Below are 12,617 nucleotides of genomic sequence, written 5' to 3' on the forward strand. Positions count from 1 at the left end.
TAGGCATAAACTGCTCATACTTTGGTTAGAGAATCTATTAAGCATAATCGTCTTTCTGTTTGGGATGATATCCCTCTTTATTTGATAGAATTTTATTAATATAATAAGTAGATTTGCTTTAAAAAAAAATACTAAATATATACTTTAAACTTAATATTGTCACTTATAAGTACTAAACATTTTAAATTATTTTGATGATGAAAGTTAATATATTATTTTCATTTAATTTTAAAATTTTACTATGTATTTTATTTAATATATTTCTTTTTGTAAAACGATTTATTTAATATATTTCTTAATAATTTTAATAATAAATATATTTATTAACTACTTATTATATAATATATTAATTGATTATCAATCATAAGCATTTTAACTAAATACGTAATTATTTAAAATTTTAAACGCTTATAAATATAACTCATAAAACGCTAATTGCTTTTAAATTAATTTTAATAAATTAACTCAAACATTCTCTGAATATTAAAATAAAAATATAATTATTCTTAAAAAAACTAAAAAAATAAACATTACAAAAACTATATATTTTTAAAATTTTAATATGCCATAATTATTTTTTTTCGTACTATTCATTGAAACTTGTTTACAACAAATATATCCTTTGAATTTATAAATTAATTATGATATTAAATTTCACGACTTTTAGCAAATTGCCATGTATTTTAAAATAGGATAAATTACATTTTAATCTCTAAATTTTAATATAATTAACAGATCGATTCATATATTTTTAAAAGTGAACACTTAATTCTTTCTATAATTAGTCCGTTAAAATTAGAGATCTCTTCATCTATTTATACATTTAAATGTGTAAAAATGTCTTTATTACTTTTAAATGGATAAACTACATTTAAGTACTTGAATTTTAACATAATTAATAAATCGATCTCTGTATTTTTAAAAACATACACTTAAATTCCTCTATAATCAGTCTGTTCTCATTTATTATAATTTAAATATTTTGATCCAAAATTTTTTATTTAAAAAAACACTTAAATCTCCATTAATTTTTGTATATAATATTTCATTTAACTAATTTTTAACACTTTTTATTTTTTAGTTTTTATTTATTAAAATACTTCGGTATTTATAATTTTAAAACTTTCAAAAAATACTTATAATTGCAACTATTTTAAAGGGTATTAAATAACTTTTTAATAGGTTATAAATTTTTATAAAAAATAATTTAGGAATAAAATTACACTTTTAGAAGAAATTTGATCGCCCATTAGTTTTAAACTAATATTTATAATGAATGGAAGAATTATAATTTTAGATGAATTAAATGTAGAAATATTTAGAGATTTAGTTTTTAAAATATAAGAATTGATCTGTTAATTACGTTAAAACTTAAAGACGAAAGTATAATTTATATAATATAAAATTTTTCGCCTATATTAAAAATGATTTAAGTTCTTATTATAGTTAAAATGAGGAATAGGTGATTCCATTCATTAGAGAGGTTTTACATTTATATTTATACAGCAGAATAATGTGTGAGAACCCTAACTAAGAAACGTATACAACAACTATTATGATAACAACTAGTAGCTAACAGAATAACAAACTTTGGTTAAGATAAATTCTTATCTCCTAATACCCTCCCGCAAGATGGCAGACCGTGAAGAAATGCCAAGCTTGTCACACCATTTATTAAAAGCTTGCGTTGAAAGAGCTTTAGTGAGCAAGTCCGCAAGCTGTTCTTTTGAGGAGACATGAGTCACGCGCAATGAGCCATTTTATACTTGCGACTTGACAAAGTGGTAGTCAACAGCTATGTGTTTCATCCTTGAGTGAAACACGGGATTTGCAGCAACATACGTGGCACTCAGATTATCACAATAAATAACCGGTGTAGAAGAGATGTTCACCTGAAGTTCAGCTAAAAGATTTCGAACCCAAGTAACATCAGCAGATGTGGATGCCACTGACTTGTATTCAGCTTCTGTGGAAGACCTCGCAACGGACTTTTTCTTCTTGGATGACCAAGAAATAGGATTGCGGCCAAGAAAAATAATATTAGCACTTGTGGATGTGCGATCATCAGGATTGCCAGCCCAGTCACTCGTCAGCATCGGAAAATGCATGGAGATCACACTTGGAATCTCGTCGAAGAAATAAACCTGTATCAAAAGTACCAATTAAAAATCGCAACAACCGTTTAACCGCCGACCAGTGATTAATGGTTGGTCGAGAAGTGAACTGAGAAAGCCTATTTACAGCAAAGGCAATGTCTGGTCTAGTAAGTAAGAGATACTGCAGTTTGCCAATAACTCTGCGAAAACTGGAAACATCATCAAGATGTACTGAATCAGCTAACCGAAGAGTGGACGATGTTGACAATGGGGTATTGACAGCCTTTGCACCCTCCATTTTCGCAAATTCAAGTATCTCCCTGATATAGTTTTGTTGAGATAGAAAAATTCCTATTGGCAGTCGTTTGACTTCAACACCCAAAAAATAACTTAAATCACCCAAGTCTTTAACCGAGAAATTGGATTTGAGCTGAGAGATAAATTTTTCCACTGCTTCCAACTTGTTTCCTGTGATGATTATATCATCAACGTAGACTAAAACATAAATAATCAGTCTATCATGAATGTAAGTAAACAAGCAAGTATCAGAGTGAGACTGAGCAAATCCACTGTTAATTAAATAATTTTTCAACTCCAAATACCAAACCCTTGGTGCCTGTTTTAGCCCATACAGAGATTTATGCAGTCGACATACAGCAGTGGGATCATTACTATCAACATATCCAGCAGGCTGTTCCATGAAGACAGTCTCGGTTAAATGCCCATGCAAGAAAGCATTATTAATATCCACCTGTCTCAATGGCCAATCATTAGTGGCAGCAATAGATAACAAAATGCGAATGGTTGGATGTTTGGCTACCGGAGAAAATGTCTGATCATAATCCAAACCAGGCCGTTGAGTAAATCCTCTTGCAACGAGGCGTGCCTTGTTCCGAATTGGTTTACCATCCGAATCATATTTGATGCAAAAAATCCATTTGCAACTGACCACATTAGTTGCCATAGATTTCGGCACCAATGTCCATGTCTTCTGTCTTTGTAAAGCATCATACTCTTCATCCATAGCAGCTCTCCACTGTGGAATTTTTAAAGCTTGACTTACTGTTTTAGGAACAACCAACAAAGAATCATTAGCTTTTTTCGCATTCAAACATAAACGCTGCACAGGTTTGACAATATTGTTCTTGCCCGGAGTAACCATCGGATAAGTATTCTGAGGTGCCATTGGCATAGTTGTCAATTGCCTTTGTGAATCGGCCACTGTTGCACTAGAAGGCAACACGACAGACAAGGGAGTAGTGTCCTGAGCATGAGCAGAGGCTGATTTCATACCTGAGGATTCTGGTTCCAAATTCTCAGTATTCGGATGTGGCGAATGATGCTCCAAGGTTGCCGTCGGCGAAGGAAAAGCCAATTGTTGAACAGACCCCATTCCTGCATTATTAGAACTGATCGGAATAACAAAATGAAGAGGAATCCACGAGTCTAACGTAGATTCAGTGGAACGAGCAGATTGTGTATCGAAATTTTGGAATGGAAAAACATTTTCAACAAATTGAACATGGCGAGTTACATAAATTCGAGAGGTTTTGACATCCATACATTTATAGGCACTTTGATTGGTAGAGTAACCAAGAAATACACAAGGTGAGGATTTGGATTGAAGTTTTGTGGAATTATAAGGACGGAGCCAAGGATAGCATAAGCTTCCAAAAACATGCAGTTTAAGATAATTGGGTTCAGTTCCATGTAACTTTTGGAATGGAGAGACATTATTAATCACACGAGTCGGCATACGATTAATTAAATAAACTGCTGTAAGGAATGCATGTGGCCAAAAATGTAAAGGAAGATTGGCTAGGTGTAACATGGTCATACCAGTTTCAACAATATGTCTATGGCGTCTTTCTGCAGTAGCATTATGCTCCGGAGTATACGAAGGTGTGAGGAAATGTGTTATGCCATGTTCCTGAAAGAAAGGTTTTAAAGAGACAAACTCGCCACCATTATCAGAATAGACAGAGATGATTGACTGTTTAAAATATTTTTCAACTGTTCGTTTAAAGACAGAAAAGATTGGGGAAACTTTAGATTTCTTTTTCAAAGGAAAAAGCCATACATACTTTGTAAAATGATCAACAATAATCAAATAATACTTAAATCCTTCCATTGAACAGACCGGGGCAGGACCCCAAACATCACTGTAAAGCAATTCTAAAGGTGCAGAACTTGTAACCGAAGACTCACGAAAAGGAACTTTATGCATTTTGTTGCATTTACATGATTCACAATGAAAAGAATCATTAGCAGACATAGAACTTTTATTTAGACTCTTAAGAAGAAAACGAATAACAGGAGCAGAAGGGTGACCAAGACGCCGATGCCATAACGATTGAGAAGTGCAAACAGTATGAGACACAATGAGATTTGATTTCGACTTTGAGAAGACTGGGGGCCATTCGTAGAGTCCGTTCTTAGGCTCTCCTTTCGCCAGCAGCTTCCCTGTGCGCATATCCTTCACACCAAAAGAGAAAGAATTAAAATAAACTTCCACATCATTTGTATCACAAAATTTATGTACTGAGATTAAGTTTCTATTAATAGCTGGCACGCAGAAAACATCATTCAACATTAAATTTCTTGTAGGAGTTGAGAAAGAAACAGAACCAGTATGTGTTACAGGATGACTCATTCCATCACCAAGCATAACATCTTCACCACCATCATACTCTGAATGAAGAGATAAATTCTCGATATCCTGTGTCACATGTTGATTTGCCCCAGAATCTAAAAGCCATTTTGAATTTGCAGACTGCTCAGCAAAATTAACTTGAGGTTTGGAAGTCTGAGAATTGGAGAAGAACCACGGGCATGCTTTCTTCAATTTCCAACACTGTTTAGTTGTATGTCCAGGTTTTTCACAAAATTGGCAAACAATACGACTTCTATTGCCAGTTGAACCAGAGTTGTTCGAATTTTTATTCTGAGATTGCTTCCCAGAACCACTGTGGTTATTTCTTGTGCCTCCAGAATATGATTGATTCTGTTGGTAACAACATTAGAGTCTCGATTCAGCTGAGTCTCCACATCTGTGAGCTTCTCATGAAGTTCATCAAAAGAGACAACATTATCTCTTGCTCGCAAAGCCGCAGTGATTTCTTTGTAATCAGACGGAAGGCCAAGAAAAACAGACAAAGCAAATTCAGCTGCAGAAACAGAAACACATGCAGTTTCAAGTTGAAAAGATATAGACTTTGCCTTTTGCAAATATTCAGATATGGTTAATGATCCCTTCATGATCGTGAGCAGTTGCTCACGCAGACTCATGATACGACTCTACGATGGTTTCGCATACATCTTTGATAATGATTGCCAGACATCATATGAGGTTTTGTCTCCAACAACAAACGGAGCAACTTCAGGTGACAAAGAAGCTATTAACGCACTACGTATAAACTGATCTTGTCGAAATAGGAAAGAATTTCCAGTCGCCTCAGTTTTGCGATCTCGTTCGACAAAGTTGAGAAAATCATATCCGATTAAAAGAGAATACCATTGGGTATACCAAATCTGATAATTGAATGGAGTGAGTTTAATTGGTGCCTGAGCAGAAGCATTAATCGAAATTAATTGATTTGTCAGGGTAGGATTAACATTAATCGAACCTGATGGTGTTTGAGGAGAAGAGGAAGAATCTTCAGGCTGTTTTGTGAGATCAGTAGGGTTCGTCATGATTTGGAATAAGGATCGAGAGTACTGCTAAGTTTGAGGCTCTGATACCATATAGTTAAAATGAGGAATAGGTGATTCCATTCGTTAGAGAGGTTTTACATTTGTATTTATACAGCAGAATAATGTGTGAGAACCCTAACTAAGAAACGTATACAACAACTATTATGATAACAACTAGTAGCTAACAGAATAACAAACTTTGGTTAAGATAAATTCTTATCTCCTAATACTTATGATGGTATTTTAAACGTTTATTAATTTTTTAATCAATTGACTAACAAAATTATAAATGAAAGATCTCCGATTTGAATTGATTGATTATATAGAAATTTAAGTGTTTAATTTTAGAAATATATACATCAGAAGTGGACTCTCACATATTTTGCTACTACTTCGAGATGACTTCACCTTGTTTCACAGTTAATTCTTTTTTTGCATTGTACTCGCGCTTCTAATTTAGAGCTCTAATACATAGTCCGATTCAAAACTAATATAAATAATTTTTATCCATTTTTTACCTAATTTAAAATAATTAACCTAAATTATTTTTTAATTTCATACTAACTATTATATAAAATTTTATTTTTTACGAGAGACATAATACATTATGCATGAGCAACTTAAAAAATGTGAATTTTTTTAGAGGATATTAATTATTTTAGTAGTACTTAGTAAAATATTATAAAAAATTATTTTTCATAATATATATATTTAATATTTAACTACTAATATTTTAATTAATTTTAAATACTGAATACTACATTTAAGATTGTTGTGGAATACAGCTAATGGTTACTTGCTTTTTTTAATATGTCTATTGGCGGGACAGATTGGATAGTCAGTAACTTTTTGCATACATGATTTTGAGTTGGATGGCGTTGCTTGGCCCTTATGTTTGGTATCTGCTCGTGGAAAACTTGGAAGCACCCTAACTTGATTTTATTTAAGGATGAAGCTTTGATGTGAATTGCCCTATGCATGAGATCATGCGCACAATAAAAGAAGTAAGCCTCCAAATTTATGAAATATGAGGATTAAGTGTTAGTCATTCTCTATGGATCCATTGGATTTTTGGTTTTTCAGGTTGGGTGAAATTGAAATCTAATGATGCAGTGGAGGAGAAAAATTTCCGGTTTCGGTTTACTCTAGGTTGTTGCTAGCCAATGAATTGGAATATATTGTTTACTGTGGCAGTTCAATTTTAATGGCAAACTTATGAATTTTTTTTAAATATTTTAAATTGATTAAATATTTACATTCTATCATCATTTGACATTTCGATTGTGTAAAAAAACTTCCTCTAAATATTTTTTTTCTATATGCATTCATTCGATCTAAGTTAATAAAAAATAAAGACCGAATTGTATTTGACATTATCTCTAACAAGAAAAAAAATAATTAAATTATGTATCTGTTAAGTCTGTACCTTCAAATAAGCAAGCTATTAACTTATAAAGAGAAAGAAATGGATAAGCTATTAAACAGTTTACAAGAATTCGAAATCTTTTTTGATAAATCAACATCTCTTCCCAAATTGTATAAGTTTATTTCAAGTCTTACGAATTTCTGAACCTAAATGATAATATTTATACAGATGGTTTGTTTGGAAGGAATAAGGGAAGGCCAGTAGTGCAAGAGACTTGATCAGATATGGTTACGTGTTTCGTAGAAAGTGTAGCAATATGTGTCTGATCTGATTTCTTATTTAATTTAAAGATATTACTTTAAACTTTTTAGAAAGTAATTTAACTGAATCAGGAAAATAATTTACTTTTTCTGCATAAAAAGGAAAATAGAGCATTTAATTTTTTAAAAAATTTTAAAAAAATAATAATCAAATAAATAAATTTTAATACTTCCTAAAAATTTTAAAATTTATTAATTAAGTTATTCCCAAACCAAATACGATTGGAAAGTGTAAAGTCACAGTTGTTGAGAAAAAGCAAGCAAATCTGTAGCCCTTCGAAAGAAGTGAAAGAAAAATAAAAAGCGAGTTTTTACAATTTTTTATTTAGATATTAAATAGGGAGAAAAAAAAGAAAATTTTATTTCTCAAAATTTCCAAATTAATTTAAAATATTTTTGAAATTATAATAAAATGGAAAAGAATGTGAAAATAAAGATATTATTGATATAAAAATTACTTGATTATTAATTTTCATTATAATTTAGGTAATTATTATTTAATTATTTACATATGAATAAAATCTAAAATTAATTAAATATTTATATTAATATTAATTATTTTATACCTTCAAATTAAATTTTCCGATTAATATCTTGTGATTGCAATGAGAAATGAAAAATTAAAGCTTCCATTTAAAATTTAAAAAAACCAAATTTTATATTCCATATATTTTTAAAAGAATACAAATTTCAATTTTTTAATTAGCACCAACTTAGATCGTGTTGTATTAAGATTCATTGGGCAAATTGATTAGACCACAAGTTTACTAAACCGGAGCAAATTGAGGCTAAATTATAATTTTTGATATCATTTAGGAATTAAATAGTAATTTTTTTTTTGTCTTTTATGGAGCCGATACTTTTAGTCGGGTACCGAGTACGAAGGGGTCGAGTAAACGCTACTATATATAAGCAGTCTCCCCCGCGGCTCATCACTCTTATTCCTATCGTCACATATATCTTTATGGCTTCTTCCGGCGAACCTGAACAGAATAAGATGGTCACCGGCTATCCTGCCTTCACCAGCCATGTTGCCACCGGCTACCCAGCCGCCGCCACTACCACCACCAGTAATGCCTATGCATTCCGCACGCGAGTACCAATCTCCTCCGTCTACGGCCCTTTGGAACCCACCTCGTATAGCCATCCCGTTACGTCCACCCTTCGCCACCGTGTTTTCTTTTTCTTCATCATCACCCTCTTAATTATGGCCTTTCTCTTCCTCACTACCTACCTCGTCTTCAAACCTCGGCTCCCTGTGTTCCGTGTCGACTCGGCCACCGTTTCGCAGCTCAATTTAACTCAATCTGAGATAACGGCCACTTGGCTCTTTACTCTCTTCGTGAACAACCTCAACCAAAAGGTAGGTATTCACTACGACCGTCTCCAGGCATCCGTTTTCTACGGGGACGAGTTGGGAATCGCCATGAATCAGTTGGCCCCTTTTTTTCAAAACGGGAACAATGCGACAACGATTAAATTCCAACTCAATGTGGTACGCGAGTACGTGGGTGAGGATGTAGTGCAGGAGATTTCGAATGAGATGAATCGGGGCTCGGTGGATTTTGTGCTTAGAATTTTTGCTTGGGTCCGGTTTAGGTCCGGTTTCTGGAGAATGAGAGAGCATATGTTGCGGGTCGATTGCAATCCGGTTCGAATTGGGTTTTTGGGGATTAATGGGACCGGGAATTTCATGGGCCAATCGAAGAATTGCGAGGTTTATTTGTGAGTAATTAATTATACAAACACCAAATGGATTATTATTTTTTAGATTTTATTAAGGGAATAAAAGAATTATGGTGATATATTATGCAATTGGTTTGGATTTTTGCCCTTTTTTAGGAGAATTCTTGCCATTTTCCTTGCGCACGTAGTAATGGAAATGCATTGGTAGCTTTCTACAGCTAATTTAGGGTTAGGATATAATTTGCCATTATAATATGGACAATTTAACCCTTTTGCTTTTAATTTTTTCTAGTGACCATGATTTCCGCAGCTCATAAATAAAGAATAAAACAAGTCTTCAGTTCTAAAGTTGAAATAACTAGATATGAAGCTATGTATTTATGCTATGATTTCCACACTCTATCAATAAAGAATAAAACAAGTCTTGAAGCTTAAGTTGAAATAACTAGATGTAAAGCAGTGCTTTATGCCTATGTTTTTTATAAGTTGAACCAATTGTGCCTAGTAGTCACAAAAGTAAAAGTTGAAGGATGCAATAAATACACTTTCCTCAACTAGGTTAGGCGCAATTTCTGTATGCGGAAAAAAAAAGGTCAAAATGCAAAGGTTCAATAAGTCGAAATAAATGTTTAAGGGCTTTAAAGGTTTTTACAGTTGAAGTTCTTTTATGTGGATTTTGTCTTAAAAGATATTGGTCAAAGTAGATTTTCATTCTAGCATATTATCAAAAAGAAAAAGAGAAAAGGAGCACTTCGTTCTAGCAGCTCAATGATGAAGGTGCCCATCAAGGAAAACTTACTATTCTTACTTTGACATTGTTTATGTTCTCTGTAAGTTCTTACTTTAGAATTAATTGTGAGGTTGGTTGGCTTTCAGTGTAATGACATGGTATTTAACATTATTACTTGCCCTAAAAGTTTATTTATTGTGTGCAAAAGAAATGACTGCGTCTAGATTATTGTTGGGATATGTGCCTTAATGTTAAATTTTGTAGTGGTTATGAATATGGGATTAAGCCCGGAGTCATCATATTTCCTTTTCGCTCACCAAATATATGCAGATATTAAAAATATTTTCTGAGAATCTGCTGGATCATTTGGATACGCGAAAGATGTGTTCAGGTAGGTGCAAGGTTTTATATCCCTTTATGTGCATCTGTCGAGTTTTCATCACCATTATCATTATCATTATCAATAATTCTACTTTTTGTGAGCATCTTCAGATGTAGTTAACGCAATTTAGATTTTGCTGACTTCTCTGCTTTGCTTTAATATTATTGCCGAACTAGTTGAGTTTTAGTTATATAATACTCTTTGTTCATTCGGTTCTCTTTTGGGGTAATTCACATCAATTAATTTTCTGCCTTATATTGAGTTGTACTTGGTGGGAATACCAAATCTTAGTGCTTAATTCATAGTGAACGACCTTTAAGAAAACATTATTGAAGAAAGTTGCACCAATAATGTGATGTTGTTTTTGCATTTTGACAAGTTTAGTTTTCTTCACTGAGATTATACCAATCAGTTATTGTAATGGAAATGTGCATCAAACTACTGTTTAGGCTGGCCTTTCAGTTGTGGCATAAATGGTTCACAAGGCCATGAAATGCAACAGCACATCTGGACAAACATTTGGCCTAGCAGGATGAACAAAATGATGCTTCAATTGTCTGTTGAAAATGTTCAAGGGTCCACTGGGCATCTGTGGAAATATTGTTCTCCCGGGGAATTGTTCTTTATTCTTTCAAGGAAGCAGGAACTGGCACACCATTTATTTCTTCCTTTCGCGTGCTTACATCTGTTTTGAAATTTCTTCATGTGAGAAACCTTACATTTGAAATAATCAACCATCCTTTATCTAATTCTCTTTTGGAGTTTGACATTAAGTGGGAAGTTAAATAGATTGTCTTGAGGTATAAAAGAGAAATCACAACCCCAATTTTTTTTTCTCACTATTTCTTTTGTTATTTTATTCACATTATTCTTCAGATCAGTTTATACAAGGCCATGTGACTGTTGGGGTTTCATTTGTATGCACATTTATGGGACTCCTATATGGTAAGATGTTGAGTATCTGTATTTAGAATGTGCCTTGGCCCTATCTTGTTGAGAAGAACCTTTGTTTGTGATGCACTGTCTCTTTAACTTCCTTTTTGATAGCCATTACATGCAAATGGAGCATCCATATGACTGATGATTGTTCTTAAAGTATCCCTTATAAACTTTAATCTATTCAGAAGCCTGTGGAAACAACAAACAAGGGCAAGAAGGTAGCTCAGTAGTTGGAGATGTCAAGATGAGCTGCAATTAGAGGCCTTTGTCCTCGGCTAGGTCTGAGGTGGGTTGATATTTGGTAAGGTGCAAGATGATTTTTGCTATATTGCAATTGCTGCAATTTTGCTGTGACCAATCTGAGGCAGTGTTGTTTGCATAAAGAGCAAGGCCTATCTATCTGACTAAAGATGGAAGGGACAAACATGAACAGCTTTGCAACGACAAGACAACCATGAAAGCAATGCAAACCACTGGTAATAAAGGCTCTTGGCTCCTCAATAGCATGACAACAGCATTGCAACCATCTTAATAGCAAGACAACTCGTATGAAGGAGATGTGATAGAGATCATGACCTCACAATAGTCTTAGGGAGCATTAGTCATCAGGCGTGATGGTGCAATCTATAAGTTGCCATCGTTACTCAAATGTGAAACCTCTATGTGAGTTAGAATAGAGCGACCCTAGAAGTATCAAAACAAAGCACAATAGATCTCGAAAGAGCCTTCAATCTAAAAAGCACGGATATATAAAAGGCGGACATATAAACAACAAGACAAGCAACCCATTTGACAAAATCTTGATGCCGTATTTATTGTCTCAAAGGGTAGAAAATCTTTTGACAAGAAAAAAAGGGTTGAAAACCCCTAATGCAATTCGTGACAGCTTTCCCTAAAGCTTTTAATGGGCGTCAATCTACCAAAAATAAATGAGTAGGATCGAATACAACGGTTTAATCTTATTTTTTAATAAAACAAATCAAAATAAAATCTAAGATATTTAACTGAATAAAAAAGTAAATTAATTGAGTCGCAAGTAAATAAAATGAATTTCAAATTAAAAAATATTTAGTTTTAGGAATATTTTAATGTTAATTCTTATATCACGGGTTATAATCTAAAAAAAAATATTAAAAAATCATATAAAAAAATAACAATCTCAAAATATTCTCTTTTTTTAAAAATCACATATGAAAATAAGTTCCCTAAACGGTTATTTGCAAATATTTGAGAGTCAGATATGAAGGTCTCTCGACTCTGCATAAGTTGTATTTAAGATCCGCATAATTTTATCCAAAATTTGTATTATGACTCAACTCGCTTCTCAATATAAACTATCTAATATAAATTGTGCTGCGCTCAAAATTAGTTTCAGTTTCGTGAGTTTTCTTCTAATTTTTTATTT

At 32.9% G+C, this 12,617-nt stretch overlaps 1 protein-coding gene across 1 annotated transcript; it reads left to right on the forward strand.

The window, feature by feature from the left end:
* The first annotated feature begins 8,322 nt into the window (after nt 1-8,322).
* On the forward strand, nt 8,323-9,383 carry LOC110622302 (NDR1/HIN1-like protein 26). The gene is made up of 2 exons (XM_043960120.1): nt 8,323-9,192; nt 9,318-9,383. The coding sequence occupies exons 1-2, from the start codon at nt 8,323-8,325 to the stop codon at nt 9,381-9,383; spliced, it is 936 nt and encodes a 311-aa protein (XP_043816055.1).
* Nucleotides 9,384-12,617: the final 3,234 nt, after the last annotated feature.

The sequence above is a fragment of the Manihot esculenta genome, chromosome 9, assembly GCF_001659605.2.
Source record: "Manihot esculenta cultivar AM560-2 chromosome 9, M.esculenta_v8, whole genome shotgun sequence".
Lineage (NCBI taxonomy): Eukaryota > Viridiplantae > Streptophyta > Magnoliopsida > Malpighiales > Euphorbiaceae > Manihot > Manihot esculenta.

Bases quoted from the DNA above. Each gene is read 5' to 3' on its own strand.
- LOC110622302 (XM_043960120.1), top strand. From the start codon at position 8,323: ATGGAGCCGATACTTTTAGTCGGGTACCGAGTACGAAGGGGTCGAGTA. The intron at 9,193-9,317 runs GTTTATTTGTGA...GCCCTTTTTTAG, and splicing joins GCCAATCGAAGAATTGCGAG to GAGAATTCTTGCCATTTTCC.